This window comes from Homalodisca vitripennis, chromosome 5 (genome assembly GCF_021130785.1).
Source record: "Homalodisca vitripennis isolate AUS2020 chromosome 5, UT_GWSS_2.1, whole genome shotgun sequence".
Taxonomy (NCBI): Eukaryota; Metazoa; Arthropoda; class Insecta; order Hemiptera; family Cicadellidae; genus Homalodisca; species Homalodisca vitripennis.
Genome location: NC_060211.1, coordinates 97,252,861 through 97,270,535, shown reverse-complemented (window position 1 = coordinate 97,270,535; position 17,675 = coordinate 97,252,861). Strand labels below are relative to the sequence as shown.

The window sequence follows — 17,675 nt, the reverse complement described above, 5'->3', positions numbered from 1 at the left end:
CTGTTTATAATATGAACATGAACTTCAATAATTGTAATTATTTCAATTTTGGTTTCTTTACGTTCGTTAGTGATGCTATTTTATCATGTTAAAAACAAAACGTACTTGAACTCTGTTGCGTTAGCCATACGAATTCCAGTTTTGCAACAAGAGCCAGTCTAGGTATACGCAGGAAGAAATGTTCCTGGCTCTTAGTTTTTACTTGAATAAATGAATAAATAACTTCCAGCCATCTAGTCACTTTACAGATTAATTCGAATGAGGGTTAGCTACAAATAATATTCTTGGCATATGTTCCAATTTCATCAAGTAGTTTTAAATTGAAATTTTACTTAACCCATTCAGGAAAAGATAAGGAAATTTTCCCCAGTAACTCAAATAAGAGCCTTTTTGAAATGTCCTGGTTACCTCGTAGTGTGGAAAGAGAGCGTCCGCTGAGCTGAAAATAAAAACTAAATATTCGTTGCCAATATTAAAGGAAATAAATCGCTGTAAACCCTAATTAAAACAGTTGGATTGATATTTTTTAATTTAATTTAAGGGCTACAGCCCTTTTAAGACAAATTCCTTGAAGACAGAAAAAGTATAAACATATCTTTTCGACAACGCTACGAGAAATTGGAGAATTTTAATTAATAATGTTGGGGATTTTTGTAACCACGCGAATTAAACAAAGGTTGAACATTTTTATAATGATTTTTGGCTATGGGAAGTAATGTTTTGGATATAATTTGAGAATTGAAATATTTATTTACAAAACATATTTCAGAAAATTAAATAAATTTATTTCCTCTACTAGGTTTTCTTATTAATGCTGCAAAATCATACCCATATATTCAAGAGTTATTCTTTGTGCATGATTATGCGATGCTTCTAAATTATAATTTAAATGTATACACCTCATTATATAAAGAACAAATTTGTTAACATTATTCGCCCTTCAGAAAAGGGATTTTAAAGGAACATGATGAGAGAATAAATTTGCCAACAGCACACCAATTTCATACCTTATTAAAAGACAAGGTAATAGGGGATAAAATAATAATCAGTAGAATTACAAATGTTATTTATTAGAATTATTTATAATATGCGATTTTCAACATGAATAGAGCCATGTTTAATATATAATAACGTCGTGATGGTATTTACTCTAAAGTTAGCTGCTAAGCGTGTTGTCTCTGCCACTGCGATTGTCGCTAATTTAGGGGGTTAACGAGTCAAGTTAGCCGTGGCTTCAATAACATGGTAATCACCAGGACAGCGCTGTAACTGGACCTAATCGGGGCACCTCTATACCAGCTCCGGCAATTTGCTTGTGATTCCACTGAAGTTGGAGCATTTTGGTACCCATTGTGACCGAGTAGTGCGATGCAACGCTTTAGATTGAACATTTGTTGAATCCATTGGAACATATGAAGCCGAACGAGATTGTGTCAGGATCTTTCCAGAGAGAACATAAAGCCATTATGACTGAAAGTACTGGCTGCACTAAATGTATTAGACCAGTTAGCTGTAACCGATTTTTCTTGAATGGGGGTTATCCTCCATTCCTGTACACTTTGTCCCCAAGAGATTTATAAGGTAACAAGTCTCCTGGATTAGAAGGAAGCATCTAAATAATAAAAGATATTTTCACTAGCTGATATTTCTTTGTGCTAGATTAAGAGTTCAACCCTAAAATACTCTATATACAATCTATCTATGCGATCTAAAATACTATGATTTTAAGTTTAGAAAATTTACACATAATTTGCAGCCAATATTGAAAAACTATTACGTGCTTGAAAATATAACCTGTGTGAAGATAATATGTTGAAATAAAAATTACGTTATAGTTATAACACAATTAAAATATGAGACTCTTAGTTAGAATGATTACGATTATTCTAAGATTAGTTAGAGTTGATTTAATCTGTAATATGCTGAAATTAGTACCTTCTATTGATGCTGAAATAACTATACTGGTTTTTTAGTGAATGTTTGTGAACTTTGTTCAACTAGAATTTAGAAACCCAGAAGGATTAACATACAAATCTATCTTCGATTGCTACCACGAATAATTTACAAGCGATTTCTATAGTTCAGATAACTACTGAAAAACAGGGGTACGCTAGACCAAGAGTTGTATAATAGGCTTCGTTCAATTTGCATGCATAGTTTTAGTCATTTTATTTTCGAGATAATATGTCACTGAGACTGGTTATACGATCATTCAGTAAAATCACATGAGGGTCATGCACAATACAACTTGATATTGTCAGTGTAAAACTGTAGTTTCATAGTAAATAAATTAAAAAACTAAGTGAAAATCGCTTTTGGAATGTCCTGTGGCTATTTGAAATACACTAACGCTAATTAATCCCACGAAGGAATAAGCGCCGTCATCAAAATCGTGATTAGGTTGTCCCTGTATCGATGTAAATACATGTATGTTTTTAAGTCCATAATTCAATAAAATGGCAAGAATGAACATGCATAATCAAAGAAAATGATTAATTGTAATGAAAATATAGACGAATGAAATAGTTCTCGAGATAATTGACTGACAGAGACATATAAGACAAACTAAGTAATAATAGTGTCAGAACTCTCAGTGTTAGCAAAATATTAAAGAATATGTCTACAGCTTTTGTTTTCGAAATATCCCAAGAAAAGTTAGGCTTATATACAGGTAGTAGTAACATTTTGCCAGCCATCTTAGTGATAGGATCTCTCTATGTTTCACAAACGTTCGTTTTGATCTTTTGTTCCACAGATTTATAGTCGTTAGAAGGAGCGAAAATTGATATAAAAAAGGAACAATGGTTTATAGAATCTCTGATTTTTTAAACTGATGTATAACACACCTGGTACTGAAATATGATTTGGATGAATACTCGCTAACACGTGGAAGTGGCAATGTGAGCCAGTTGAGGACTTGAGCAAACAGTGATATTTGTTGAACATTAGTCAGGATGTCCACTGTCGACAGTTCAAGGTGGGATTGCGTTGTTTGCGATCTGTCACTACGGTTCTTTCCTCTCATCTCACAACCTACCGTTGGTTTTCTTTTAATCACGTAAGTGAAACAATTTATATTTAACAAACTATTTGTTTAAACTGTTTTGATAAGAATTTGAATTCTTATATTTTTAAAAGGTAGTATTGTAATACTCATATAACGGTAGGATTGCTTAAAAATGTTTTAATAAAAAACCCTTCTTCTTCTAAATAAATATATACTAATTAATTAATAAACTAATGTATACTAAATTAATACTAAACGAGCGAAGGATTTTTTACTAATTATTTTTATAAATACGTATGCAAAGTATCTGTACTTATGTGCAATTTAGTACAGGATATAGTAATTAGTATAGTGGTAGTTCTGGAATATAATGAAATATAATACAGCTATTAATACTTATTAAATCATAATATAAAACAAAGGTTTAATCAATCGTCTTGGTTGTTATAATCGTCTGTAATTTATGACTTTGACCACTTAAACGTTATTTTTATTTTACCTTTGTTTCCTACCTCACTTCACCTGAGTTAAAACAGCTATCCACCGTACACCATCCTTGTAATAAATTTTTTTCTTCAAATATTTTACTACTTTGTCGACATTACACTCCTTTGTTAATTAGGTTGTTAGTATTATTAGTTGGTTATTTCAGACTGAGTATATAAATATTCACCTGATGTAATATAAATAATATGGCTTCCTTATCACAGAAATATCCTGAAAATACGTAGTGATTAGGGTTTGGGAAGGCATGCGTATGGTAGTTTTATTTATATCTAAACGTCATAGGTATTAAGGGCCAGTCTAAAAACAGAAAGTTAAAGTAATAAACAAACTTCGGGAAAAGAACGTTATACGCCACCAGAACTTTAGCCTGTATGTACAAGGTAATTTAGTTAGTATTTTGTATTAGATCACTAGATTTTATTGAAATATCCGGCTATTGGTTTTTGATATTTTTGGTAGAACTTGGTGAGGCAGATTCTGTACATCTACGTTTCCGAACTAAAACGGAGAACACACGAAAACTTTTCGAGGTTTAAAAATGCGACTATGTGTTATACATAATTCAAAGGAATCTATTAGAACTGCTAAATCCATAGTCATAGTAGCGTATTTACATGATTATAAACTTCGTACAAGAGTAGTTTGATACCTTAAGGGTATACTTAGAGGTAAGAACTTTTTGTTGTATATGATTTTTTTAAACACGTACCCTCACAAATAGATAGTATAGTCCAAACTTTGAAAGATAAATCCTCATTTGAACAAATCGTAGTCATTAGTAAAATCTTAGAAAATCTTAGAATAAGAGAACGCAGTTGCTTTTTATTTTTGTCCACTATGTTATTAACCATCCACGTTTGAATATTAAAATTAAATGTACTATTTCAACAGAAGGATTGCCAGTTTTAGAATAGCCAGGTTAAGATTTATTAATAGCATTTATTAAACATGGGAACTCTCGTAACCCAAAATTAAAAAATAAATTCATTAGGTGATGTTTTATTGTAAATGAAATGAAAATGTATACCTCGGCTTGTGTACATTTTATGGATAAATGAAAGGACCGGTTTAGTTTTATGTTTAGAATATATGTGTAAACTGAAATGGCTTACTGTTTCAGTATGAAAAGTGTAAACAATTTACTATTTCCTAATAAGGAAAGGTTTGGGAACAAACTCATACATTAATCTAGTAGAAGATATCGTTTATAAAAATTTAATTATGTCAATACAACATACAGACTTGATACATAAATGGTAGTGTTGATTTAGGAATTCAGTCAACTTGTAATAGATAAAAACAATAAAATGTAAAGGGTTTAATTGAAGAATAATTACATTAGTTTTCTCATTCCTTTATCATTCTTTATTATTTTCCTTCGTTGTTTCAACAATAGTTTGCTCAACATTCTCCTCATCCATAAATGTTTGATCTGGGTGAATAGGGACAGATTCTGCGTTCTCCTCTTCTGGTGTATCACTTCCACGCATGTCAGTGAGAGAGTTATGATTGTTATTTATCTCCTCTAAGAATTTATCCAATGAGTCATCATCATCTACAAGCGGTTTTTCGATGTTTACAAGGGGTTTACTCTTTCGGGTGGAAGTGCGCTTTGAGAGCTGTGGTGCCATTTGAAATGCTTCACTTATCGACCGAGAAGCTAGTGGAGAAGATACAGTGTGTCTCATCGCAGTTTTCCTGCAGAACTCTAAGCTCTCCCTTACTTTCTCTGTCGTAGTCGCTCTCTTTCTCCTCTTCTCAGGCTTTAACTCCGCCAGCTCCTTCGTGATCTGCCTCAGCTCCATTGTGGCTTTCAGCGCGAGAAACTGGCTAAACTGTCTGTCGTTGATATATTCTCCACCGCTCTCTAGGATTTCCCTTGCGATCCACGCCATCGCTGCTCTTCCCACTAGATCCACTTCGCTGCCTGGGGTCCATTCCTCGTCTTCGTCGTTATAATCAATTTTATCCTCGGATTGACTGGAGTCATTCGATAGGATTGACCTTTTCCCACTTTTCTTGATGGACTTTATCACTTGTTCCAAGTCGCTGATAGGTCTGCTTTCCAGGAAGTAATAGAAGTTGTGCACAGTGGTCCATAAAAATATCGATATACCTGAAATAGCGTAAAAGTATATACAAGATAATGAAATATACAATTTTATACAGTACAGTACGTTAAACGACTGATATATTTTCAGTAAACTAAACTAAATCTGTAATATATTACAGAATGGAGATTTTATCAAAAATGTAACCTTTGAAAATGACAGTGTGTAGAACTTGCGATTGGTATAAATGTTCTGAGTTCACTGTTTGAAAATTCGCTCAATAACCAATTAGCTCCTATAACAACTAACGTGAGCCAGTTTAGTTTCAAAACTGTAAGGATTTCTCCCCTATTACCGCAAGCAATGGTCTGTTGGCTATTTTGAGAGAGAATATCAATTTTCGTCTGAAACAAAAAAAACCTACAAGAATCATTAGAGATAGAACAACATTGCACTAACTCATTACATGAACGGCCGTCGCAAGAAATATCTGATTATTGTTCTTTTGCGTGTAAAATTGAAATATTTATACATATTTCATTTTATAAAACCCTAATGTAATTAAATGTTAAAAAATACTGACAGATAATAGCACCATGTACGTAAATGCTGATATATACGTTTTTGTTTATACCTTAAAAAAAATTGCACACATAATATATATATATATATATATATATATATATTCATTCTCTGCTATATATATATATATATATATCATGAAATGGAAAAACTTACTGTAAGAGTTTGTTATAAACAACGGCTTAACCAACCTTGCTACTGATAATACAGTCATATGCTCTGGTTTATACGAATTGCATAGACAGTTTACTGGTGTATATTCAAATCATATGAACCAAATATGAACTATATTGTACCCATAACACTATATTAAGAACATCTTAAGATATTCCATAAATGGAACAGAGGCATATCTGGCTTTAACTAACAGTAAATGGCATATTTCACCTGCTTAATATAAACCAAATATGTGCTGAAACGCAGCAAAATTTGAAGAATTTCTAATGAGGTTAGAAAAGATTTTCCAACAGTGGTACAGTGGACACATATGGGTTAAATTGGTTTATTTCACATATATAAAACAAATATATGCTTAATCGCTAGCAACATTTTGAAGAATTTCTAGTGAGGTTAGAAAAGATTTTCCAACAGTAGTAAAGTGGACGCACATGGGATAAACTGGTTTATTTTACCTATATAAACCGTATATTTTAAAGACCTTAATAGCAGCTATTTTAGAATTCCTGGAGATTTTCCCAGACATGAAGTAATGAGCACATATGGTCTATGTAATATATTTTATGTTACTCTTTTATTATGTGTTTCATTCTCTAAATGAAAATTTTGTTTATTTGAATATTTTAAATGAAATTATTGTAACTCAGATTGTGTTTGTTTTATATTAGGGAGTAAATCAATTGTGTTTAATTAAGCCTAATTTCAGGTGCTCTTTGTCATATATATATTAATGAAAGTAGGTAGCTTGTTTCACCCAAATAAACCAAACATTTGTTTAATAGTGTTAATCACTGGGAAAAAATCTTAGGATAATCGTTGGAAATTAAAACAAAAATGGAGTAATAACCCATACGGGATAAGCTGACAGTAACTGGCTTATCTATTTATTCAACGGTCATAACCATTTTATCAAGCCATTACAAGAGAATGTTTTGACAAATGGCAAGAACTGCTTACATTCATAACATGCACAGTGAGGTGGTAAATATAAACAACAAGGTGCGATAAAGTTAAAGCATAAATTACCATACATAACAATAAACAACAAGAACCACCATACTACATAGTTAATAAGAATAAGTAATAGGAATATATAACGAATTATATAATCTAATGCTGCTTTCAATTCAAGATGCAATAGAAGAGAAACAATTTAAATATGATCATATAAATACAAGTTGCAAAGTGGAAAGGTAAAAAGATTATTTTTCAAGAAATTATACTGTCTAAGATCTAATTAACTAGTATAAGCAAAGCAATGAACAAGATCAACTAGTATTGACATACAAAGAAAGAAGAGCTAATGCTAGGGCTGATTGGAAAAATAAAAATAAATATTGAAATCAAGTGAGACGGTTTGCCTTTCATGTATTTTGTTTCGCCAACAGCCTGTGCCAATGTTTTGGAAGTTTGTCATTTTTGATCGATGATCATAGAGTATGATCCTACAGTTTGAAATTACAAATCTTCTAAAGGCAGGTAGATTAAATGAGAAGAAATCAACATCAGAAGATTGCACGTTTCCCAATTTCTGGATCCTCTCCATTGCACTGAATGTCTTGTAGTTTTTAAGGCTATGGTGGCGAGCAAAAGGTTCTTGAGACCTTGTTTGACCAGGGCAGCGGATAGCAATATATGTGCTTAGTTTGACGGTGTTAAGCATTAGCTTTATGGAAAATTTCTGAAGAATCTCCATAAATGGAGCAGAGGAATGTCATACCTCCGTGGTCTATACCTGTGCATGACCAATCCTTCTCTAATTTAAAGTGACATAAAAGGGCATAAAACCAATAAAAACTATAGAAATAAAATATAAGGGGTATATTAGTAGGAGAGGTTTGGGAAGGTTTTCCACAACCTAAATAGATATAAGTATTGATTAACATAAGTAGTAGTTATTTAAGTAATTAAAATTGAGTTCGACCACGATGCTAGCTATATCTACAAATAGTATCAGAATTTCTCTTATAAAAAGTGTATTTTGATACTATAATTAAGCTTGGAACCTTTTAATCGCAGTGTGTTATCTGTTCTTCAAATGAAAATTGGATGTTTATATCAATGTTCAAAGGTAATCCAAAGAAGAGCTGAGACGCTTTCAAGTCGGTATTCAAGAATAACAGTTTTCTTTGGTATGCCGTTCTTAGTGGGGACTTACTTCCGTCTCTATAATACGAGATACCTTTTTTACTGTAATATGTAATAGTTAGCAAAATGTTTTGAACGATTTTATATTGTTTATTTTAAATTTCTTTAGACTTTTTTCTGTTTATAATTATAACTAATATTGGTTTACATACTGAATAAAACAGGATTTAAGATGCTGTACCTTATATTTTCATTTAAATTATGGAATTTGAGAGGCTGCAACGATTCCCATTAATTCGATTTTTTAAAAATAGTGTTTGATCGTTATAGTTTTTCAAGTCAGGTACTATCCTCGCTTATATTGAAATTTGCTGTTGAAAGTTTCTTTCTGAGAATGTTTCAAGTTTTACGATAATTTATTTTAAGAATTTAAAATTCTAATATTGTGTGATGAAAATTCATTATTTCTTTTAACTTATATAATTTGTTAATTTACGGTAAAATCAATAATGGTATTTAATTGAAAAGTCTATTTATAGACAATATCATAATAATACTAAATATTGAGTTGGTTATGAATTTTTTGTATTCTTACACAATTCCATTCCATGTAAAACTGAGTACTCCAGACAAGGATAGTTAAGTTTGTGGTAGGAAGAACATAGAAGGATACCCATCAGGCTCGTCAGCAAGTTGAGCAAAACCGACCTCAGCACTCCACACAAGAGCCACGGTACCAGCAGTACCTTCTGTTTCTCCTGCAAAAAATTCATGCAAGACAATAAATAAATTTAAAAAAAGATACCTTCTGCCATTTAAACATATAGCAGATCTATACATATGCGAAAGTGCTAATAGTTTTAATACATTGAGTTGTAAAATATTATGTGGCTATAGAGTCAGTTGTATAGATTCAATAGCACGTTGAGTGTCTACTCCGCAGTTTATGTTTCAAAATTCGATTCTAGAAATTTATATGACGTCCATATATTTTATAGGCTTTGCGGGAAATTAAATTGATTGAAGGGCACACCACACCAAGGAGGAGATAAACAAATATATAAAATATTAAAAATATGAATAACATAGATAGGCATAATTCAAGATAAAACCTTTTACATGCATTAGAAACAAGTTGTACTGGAGGGCTTTGAGAGAGAGTTTATCTCCCTCATTACCCCCTTAGTTACGTAACTGCACTTTCTGTGGACATTTTTACTCTGAGTAGAATTTATATTTACTCTAAATCAATAGGTTATGGTCAAGAATTGTATCAGGTTTAACATTAATTACGATGGCTCCCTTTTTTTAATTGCAGTACGCATTGTAAGAAATGTTGACAAATGTTAACTTCGAATTTTAAGGAACACATCACTACCAACTCAGACCATGATGTTATCGTTACGAGAAAAGCTTCAAAGAAAATATTAATTTATTTACAGTTTGTAGCATTGTATCTGAACTTCAGAAAAAAAACTATCATAAACCCACGATTTGTAAAAATTTACAACTAGACAATTTAGATTTTGCTCTATATTAATTATTATATTACAAAAAAAAGTTTTTATGAGAACTGATAGGAAGCGTTTGATGAAATAATCTTTTTTCGGACTAAGAAAAAATTTTGAATACATTTAGAACCAGGATATTGTATCTTGATGTTAACTGGATGATTTTTCCTTTTGGTGTCAACTAATTTAATGGAAATACATATTTATATTTTAGGCAAAAAACAAAAAAAGAAATATATAACCTTGCATTACATACAGAGACTTACTGTGAGGAGAGGATATGGCAGCAGAATGTATGTGGCCAAGTACAGGTGGACAGAGTAGAGACGGATCACGTTCACTGAGTCGGATACTGTCAACAATCACGTAAGGTTATCTGAGGTAAGTGTTGTACTGTCACTATCACACTATAACATCTTATGTGGTTGAATTTGCAGTTGTCAGTCTCATAACGTGGCTATTAAAGAAATTAGGCATTACAAATGTTCAGTTAAGGCTAGCTATAAAGTAGAAATTTTAACAGTAATCCTTGCTGCCTTAATGAAATTTGTTTATCAAAAACAAATTATTATAAGATTTTTGTCTATAAATATTTACTTACAATAATTTAAAGAAATATACAAGATGGTTTATCAAAATTATGAGTATATAAAAAGTTGAGATCCACTAATTATTAAAGCCTATTCTAAATAGAGTATTCATAAATGACAAAATGCAGTAACTATATTCGATAAATTCCATTGAAAGAAATACAAACTGTTATATTAATTTGTCTTTAATTTCTACCATATATGGTACAATGTGATTACCTTGACACACTTATCGAAGAACGGAAGTTGTAATTAATGAAATTGGCTCTACCAGGAAACCCTGTCTTCACTGTATTAGCAGATTTGTAAAGACAGATAAATTACAACTCTGTCTCATCAACTTCAGAATAGTATTGGAAACATATTAAATTTGTCGGCTATGCATCTACCACCAACCAGACATAAATCCTGAAATCCCCTTATAAATGTAAAGGTGAAATTGAAAGAATTCTGATTTCACTCGTCTGTCCTTGTAAAACACTGGATTTATCAGCAATTATATCACGCTAACCTTAATTCATAAACTAATAAATTTAATGTATAACACGAGGCTTTGCCAGCAGCCACATTTCAAATGCTTCCAACCACTGGGATATACTGACCGATCGCCAACTACATCTCACCTCCTTCGTGAGGGATAGCTGGCATTGCCAGCAGTAATATCTCACCAGCCAAAACTGAAATTATTCGGTACAAAAATCCTACCAGTCATAAGAATACACAATCTATACTGGCAACTCCAGGTCAATGGCTTCAAGTCGGGATCGATTATAAACCTGCTTAGCAGTCAATGATATATCAGGGGGCCATTAGTGGAATTCAAGATACTTCATCTTCAGCAAAACTCCAGGTTACTAGCCTTAAGTTGGGATCGAGAATAAGCCTGATTAGCTTCCAATGGTATATCGTGGGGCCTTTGGTGGAGTTGAGAACACACCAGTCTCATTTGTTCTAAATTTTTCTTCAAAAGGAAATTACCTTTGAAAAAAATCCTTTATATGGCCAGTAATATCAATTCATTGTAATTTATATCGTTACAATATGTAGTACTTGTTTTGAAACTGAGGTTAGGAGGCATAATATTTAAATCTAAACGTTTATAAAACATTTCAATACTAATTTATTTCAAATAATTAATTTTATTTATAAGTTATAAATCAATTGGAATACTAAATAATGATATTCAGTGAGTTGGAATCGTGAAATATTTAATAAATTCCTTTAGAGCACTTTAATAATATAAACAATTTATTATTTCTCAACAGTTCATTTTCACATCGACACCTGACATCCATTTCACTGTTTTTCCTGACATTGACATTTAAATTGTTTGAACTTTGTAATAAATAGTTTTATTTGCTGCATCTTGCGTAATTTTATTATGTATATACCAGTATTACTGATAAAACATTATTAACAAATTTACGCTACAGATTTACTTGAACTAAAATAAAACTAGTTTTAAAACTAATAAATTCCTTGAAATGTTTTAAAAGTTTCACCAGTAAAATATAATAAAAATTAGACCTGTGACACTGTATAAAAAATAAATAGAGAAACACAAAAATATACAAAATGGGTACAATTTTCAATTCCCAATTGTATACTCACAATATTTCAAAATAATTAAACTAAGGTTCACATACTGATTTTCTACCATCAAAAATCTTCTCTACTATTTAAAGCGTAACGAAAAACTTGAAATAACCTGACACAACAATAGGTCTATTTGATAATTATAATTTGTATATCTTTCTGTTTAGAAGTTCACTTTAACTGAGGGAAACCCGTAGAATGTTATTTTTATAGAGATTTGTACAAAATTAAACTAATCAACGATTAGAAAACAACAGATTTTAACTCACTATATTACAAAAATGTTTAGTTATAATATACTATTATCAGTTTTTGTGTAAATTAATTACTTGCAAAAGTAAAATTCTTGAGTTTTGGATGGATTTCTCTTTGAAGTTCCACAGGAAACAGTTCAGTCAAGCGCATCTCAGGCCAAAGTCCCACCAGTTCTGCGATGGTACCAAGCTGGAATAAAGTAATAGTAATGAGGATAGTTTTATTATGTGTAATTATGAATTTCTAGTTTGCACATTTGTTATAGTAACAAATAGTTCAAAAGTTAAATATGTTAAATGTTATAAGAATTCTTTAGTTTTAAATATAACTATAAGGATTCTATTTGTTACTCCTGCAAAAAAGTATGAAACAATTAACTTAATATATAATGAAAAAAGTAAGCTGTGTTATTCACTTTGCTGAACAGTATTTGAATCGCGCTCACACTAAATACGTCCATTTCCAATAACTCGTGGTTCTGGTAAAAGCAGTGGTTTCCTTAAAAACAACCAACTAAATGTATTTTGATCTAAATTAGTAAACGTTTCGTGAAGTTGACTTACGACTCCCAAAAACATGAACACAAGAATCTCGGTGTTTGGGCTTATAACTCCCCAGCCTTTATTAACTATGGACTCCAATGAATCGGTTTGTTCCATTGACACAATAAAAATAAAATTTCTGCCACGTAAAAAACTATTAATAAATTTTGAGATTCACTGAATCTGATTAGTTGTATAACCTACGTTGCTTTCATGACATCAAATTTAATAAACAACGAATCTATATGCTTGAAGAAAGATAAATAACACATGTTTTATACATGTCAAGTACATCTTAATAATTAATGATTTGATTAGTTACTCCGACATAGACTAATGCAATAGACCTAATGAAGGAGTTAGGTCTAATCTTCCTTATTGAATGAAACCATATATAAAGCTTGATGACTCGTGAACCTCCATGCGTATGTGGTGGTATATGATTCATCTTAATGGAATCTAATTAATAAATGTTGTTATTGAACCTAATCAGTTGAAGATACTCAGTCAAAGCTTGTACGAGTAGATTATAGTTTGTAAATATAAGGTTGTCATTGAAGTAAACACTTGTGCTGACCATTGTAATAGTACTATCTGTAAAAGATTTTTTTTTATTTAGTTATATTTTATACGGGTAAAGATTAACTGTTTGAACCGGTCACGTAAAACTTATTGATGTAGCCCGTCTTTGTTTTAGAGTATGTTTTAAATCAGGAATCGGGAAAGACATTTTTTAAGACTTTCTTGGTCATATTTAGAGTACAGAAAAGAGCTCCCAAAACACATCATACATTACCAGCCACAAATTGTTCTACTTCTGTTTATTCTTGGTCATTAAGTAAGTCACCACACTTCATTTGACTGTAGGCCTATTTATACTGTAGTCTACGTATTTGGAACTAATTATGTAATCACGCTGGCTTGAATTTATGTTTATTTTTAAATAGTTATCATTGGAAGAGGTTCTTATGAGGTTATTTTTAATGCTTTAAATGGAAATCGTCCAAACAGAGTGCTATATTTTAATGACCCCTCACAGATAGATAGTAATCAGATTTTGAAACGGTACAGAAATAATGCTTTACTACATATACAAATTCTTGTAAATAAAATGAAAAAAGAACGTCCCACCATGTGTTGCTAATAGGTTTTGTTGAGGTTGCATGCTAAATATCAACTCTTAGCTCATTTAATTCCCAAGATGTATTTAGGGCTGACACACATACTTAAAAACATAAATAAACTTTGTATGTTTCCATGGTAGACAAAAGAGAATTTGTACCAACCTACTGAAGTAATAGGTTAATAGGAAGTGACGCTCAACTAAATACCACAGTTAACATGGTTTCCATAGAGCTCATTCTTGTCCATGTAGAATTATTGAAGATTCATGTACCAAATCAAACTCTAATGATGACATTTTTCTCGAAATATCTTGCAAATAGGTACTAAATGTCACTATGTCATGTGATAAAATGACTTAATATTATACTTGGTCCGCAAAATTATATATTCTACGATTTTCTCGTTTCTATAATGTTTACACGAAAGAACAATTTACATATGCAGATTTATATTAAATCTATCTAAAATGGTACCTAATGGTCAACTAAATCGTATGGTGTGACATTCATCATCATTGACTCAAATTTGCCTTTTGAAATTAAGCTTTTTGCAATATTTCGAGTTTATAGGTCAGTTTATTCTCGATAGATCGTGCTTGCAGACAGATAGACAGAAATCGAATCTTCCTACCCCCTACAATGATAGACTTCATAGATACTCAGACAAAAGCATCAGGAAAAGATAAGAAAAACTTTTGAAATATGATATACCATCGTTAGTTAGTGAGGATAAAGAGGATTGAATACAATCATATGTTACTTTTACTCTGATATAATACTAGAATCATAAGCCGATGAGTTCATTAATCGAGTTTGATTTTGTTTTATATTAATAAAATATACATAGGTCTTGTATATCACACTCTGATATCACAGTGATTGTGTATTACAGTGATTGTTCTTGAGTATCACACAACGTATACACGCTTCTATAAGTTATTATTTTTAGGAGGAGTGGATAGAAAACATGTACGTAATTTAATATACCAATGCGTAGAAGGTAAATATTATATTTACTATTTATGTTTCGATTTAGTTAGGTCTTGCATATTTGGTATTCTATGTACAGAGAATTCTAAAAAAGCATTAAACATTTGTACTATCACTGATTATTTATCCCTAATACTCAAAATTCACGTAAGAAATATGACAAGTGCATGTCATTATTTAGGTTTGTGGATTTGAATTTAAACATAAGAAAAACAATGTTTATTTACAAAATGTGCTTTACATAAACCAATATTATGGAATTATAAAGTATACTAATCAAATGTTTAGACATTTATTCAGAGTTTTGTATTATAGACAGGGTAAAACTAGTTTTAATACACACTGACATTTACACACAAATTTCCCATTTCATCTAATTCTTTTGGAATTTTATCTATAATGATATTTATTTTTTAAAACAAATATATTTATTTTAGAGCTGCAACAGTACGTTTAATTTTGTATTATCTTTACAAGACTACATAACGTATCAAATGTTAACACTTGTGTAGTGTCCAGTCCCTTCCGTCCTGGCATACTGGAAGAACTCACATTTGTATTGTGTCCGGCTCCTCAGTTCAATATCTATGGCGGTAGAAGCACACTAAAATGGCGGAGTGTTGAAGTAGCGTTACGTGATTAAAATTCGAGCTCGTAATGCGTGCAGTCCTGATGCTGAATGCAAACAAATTATAATGAGGAAAAGTGCTCTCTATGGGTATCACAAAAAAAGTACAATGAAACGCATAATTATAATAATTGATTGTTGATGTGATTCGATAATAAATACAATGTTTCTTGATCACACGTTTAACTTAAGCCGAAGACTTGAAATAGTCTTTTACTCCGGCAGGATTGGGTTTCATGGTTTTGTCCCCAGGCTTCCAGTTGGCGGGGCAAACTTCGCCGTACTTGTCGGTGAACTGAAAAGCTTGAACAAGGCGAAGGGTCTCGTCAACAGAACGTCCAACTGATAAGTCATTGATAGTAATTTGACGCAAAATCTGATTGCCGTCAATGATAAATAATCCTCTGTACGGTATACCAGTGTCTTCGTTGTAAACTCCGTACGCTCTGGCGACTTTGGCAGTCTTGTCCGCCAGCAGGGGTATCTTGATGTCTCCCAGGCCCCCCTCAATCTTAGGTGTGTTGACCCAAGCCAAGTGACAGTACTGGCTGTCAGTCGACGCTGCGACTACCTCACAATTGATCTTTTGAAAGTCCTGGTAGGAATCGGAGAATTCCACGATCTCTGTCGGGCAGACGAAAGTGAAGTCAAGAGGGTAGAAGAAGAAAACCAAGTATTTACCCCTGTAGTCAGCCAGCCTGATTTTCTTGAATTGTCCATTTACGACGGCGTGTCCTTCGAAGGCTGGAGCGGGCATCCCTAGTTCAAGAACCATTTTAAGAACTGCAGAAGGAGGAATGTGTGCAAAATATTTCTCTGTAAAATATCACACGCGAAGAGTTTGTTTTACAAAATAATAATAAGTCTAAGTATTGACATTCTAAAACTATCATATGGTTTCTCCAATTGCCAATACATTGTTTCTAGTACTCTTGCTCAATTAAACAGCTGCCCAAATAAATAAATAAATTAATGTGAATTTACATTAAAGTGGTCACTATTCTATTATAAAATATGTTAGATTTTTTCAATATAAATTGAAATACTCATACGTTTTAGAATATCATTTCATCCACGATATCGATTATAATAAACATAGAATAGGAGAGTGAGATAAAAAAATTATTACGAACACTCTTAAATTTTTACACAAGGCTGCTTTATACATCCATTTCCGGTATAAATGTGATTATATTCGTTAGAATTTAGCCTTTGTCAGCCACGAAGCCAAAAACCCGAAATCTGTATCCGTAAGTATTAATTTGCTTGTAGTAATAGTTACTAAGAAGAGAATTTTTTGAAAGTAGTAATATAATTGAATAAACATAGAAAATAATACAAGAATTTGAGTTCAAACATTTCTGTCTTTTCCAATGCAAACCAGTAGTGATATTGAACGTTCTTAACCCTTCTGGTGAAGCAGGTATATTTTATTAATCAATATCTTGGCTTACGTAAAGCTAATTAGTTTGGTGATTATTTTTACGGATTAATGGCAGCAACATTTCGTGGCCTTCTCGTCGTAATTAAGATAATTTCTAGACTATAAGCTTGCGTGGACATCAGAGTGCTGTGGAACCCAGTAAAGGGAACTGTTTTTAGTTGAAAGATTATTTTGGGTATTTGCTAAGGGCTAAAAGACTATGTTTTCAAAAAGCTATAACCAAAGGTTTAAAGTCAGCCAGCTATACATATTTCATACAAGATGTTAGTGTCATACATCAGAGTGTAGTAATAGATGAGTATTATCGGACCTGGAAGGCTAAGATTTATTTATGAGCGTGAACCTTCCTGTATGAACAAGTATATTGAAACAATAATAATAATTGGGTTTATAAAAATGTTTTCCTGCCTTCGAGGAAGATATCATAAAACAACATTTTGCGATTAAAACATCGCAATTTAGATTTGAGCTCGTGAGTAACGGTTCCGAGAATGACAGCGGCGGTTACACTAGTTGCTTGCAGTGTTGTTGCCTCGCCTCTCGGGCTATTTGCTCAGTATTAGGGCTAACACCCGTGCAAACA

At 31.9% G+C, this 17,675-nt stretch overlaps 2 protein-coding genes across 2 annotated transcripts; both read right to left on the bottom strand.

The window, feature by feature from the left end:
• Positions 1-4,715: 4,715 nt before the first annotated feature.
• LOC124363889 lies at positions 4,716-13,150 on the bottom strand. Its single transcript, XM_046819162.1, has 5 exons — positions 12,928-13,150; positions 12,439-12,553; positions 10,190-10,275; positions 9,008-9,170; positions 4,716-5,630 (listed from the first exon to the last, which is right to left on the bottom strand). Exons 1-5 carry the CDS (start codon positions 13,021-13,023, stop codon positions 4,873-4,875), a joined length of 1,218 nt encoding a protein of 405 aa, XP_046675118.1. The 5' UTR covers positions 13,024-13,150; the 3' UTR covers positions 4,716-4,872.
• A 2,301-nt stretch (positions 13,151-15,451) lies between these two features.
• LOC124363888 (peroxiredoxin 1-like) lies at positions 15,452-16,567 on the bottom strand. The gene has a single exon (XM_046819161.1). The coding sequence runs from the start codon at positions 16,421-16,423 to the stop codon at positions 15,836-15,838; it is 588 nt and encodes a 195-aa protein (XP_046675117.1). The 5' UTR covers positions 16,424-16,567; the 3' UTR covers positions 15,452-15,835.
• Positions 16,568-17,675: the final 1,108 nt, after the last annotated feature.

What these genes read in the sequence shown, in the direction of transcription:
- LOC124363889 (XM_046819162.1), bottom strand. Translation starts at nt 13,023, where the DNA reads ATGGAACAAACCGATTCATTGGAGTCCATAGTTAATAAAGGCTGGGGA. An exon ending in TGTTCATGTTTTTGGGAGTC is followed by an intron (nt 12,554 to 12,927) that starts GTAAGTCAACTT and finishes ACTTTATTCCAG; the next exon opens with CTTGGTACCATCGCAGAACT. An exon ending in CAAGAATTTTACTTTTGCAA is followed by an intron (nt 10,276 to 12,438) that starts GTAATTAATTTA and finishes GATTGTTGACAG; the next exon opens with TATCCGACTCAGTGAACGTG.
- LOC124363888 (XM_046819161.1), bottom strand. Translation starts at nt 16,423, where the DNA reads ATGGTTCTTGAACTAGGGATGCCCGCTCCAGCCTTCGAAGGACACGCC.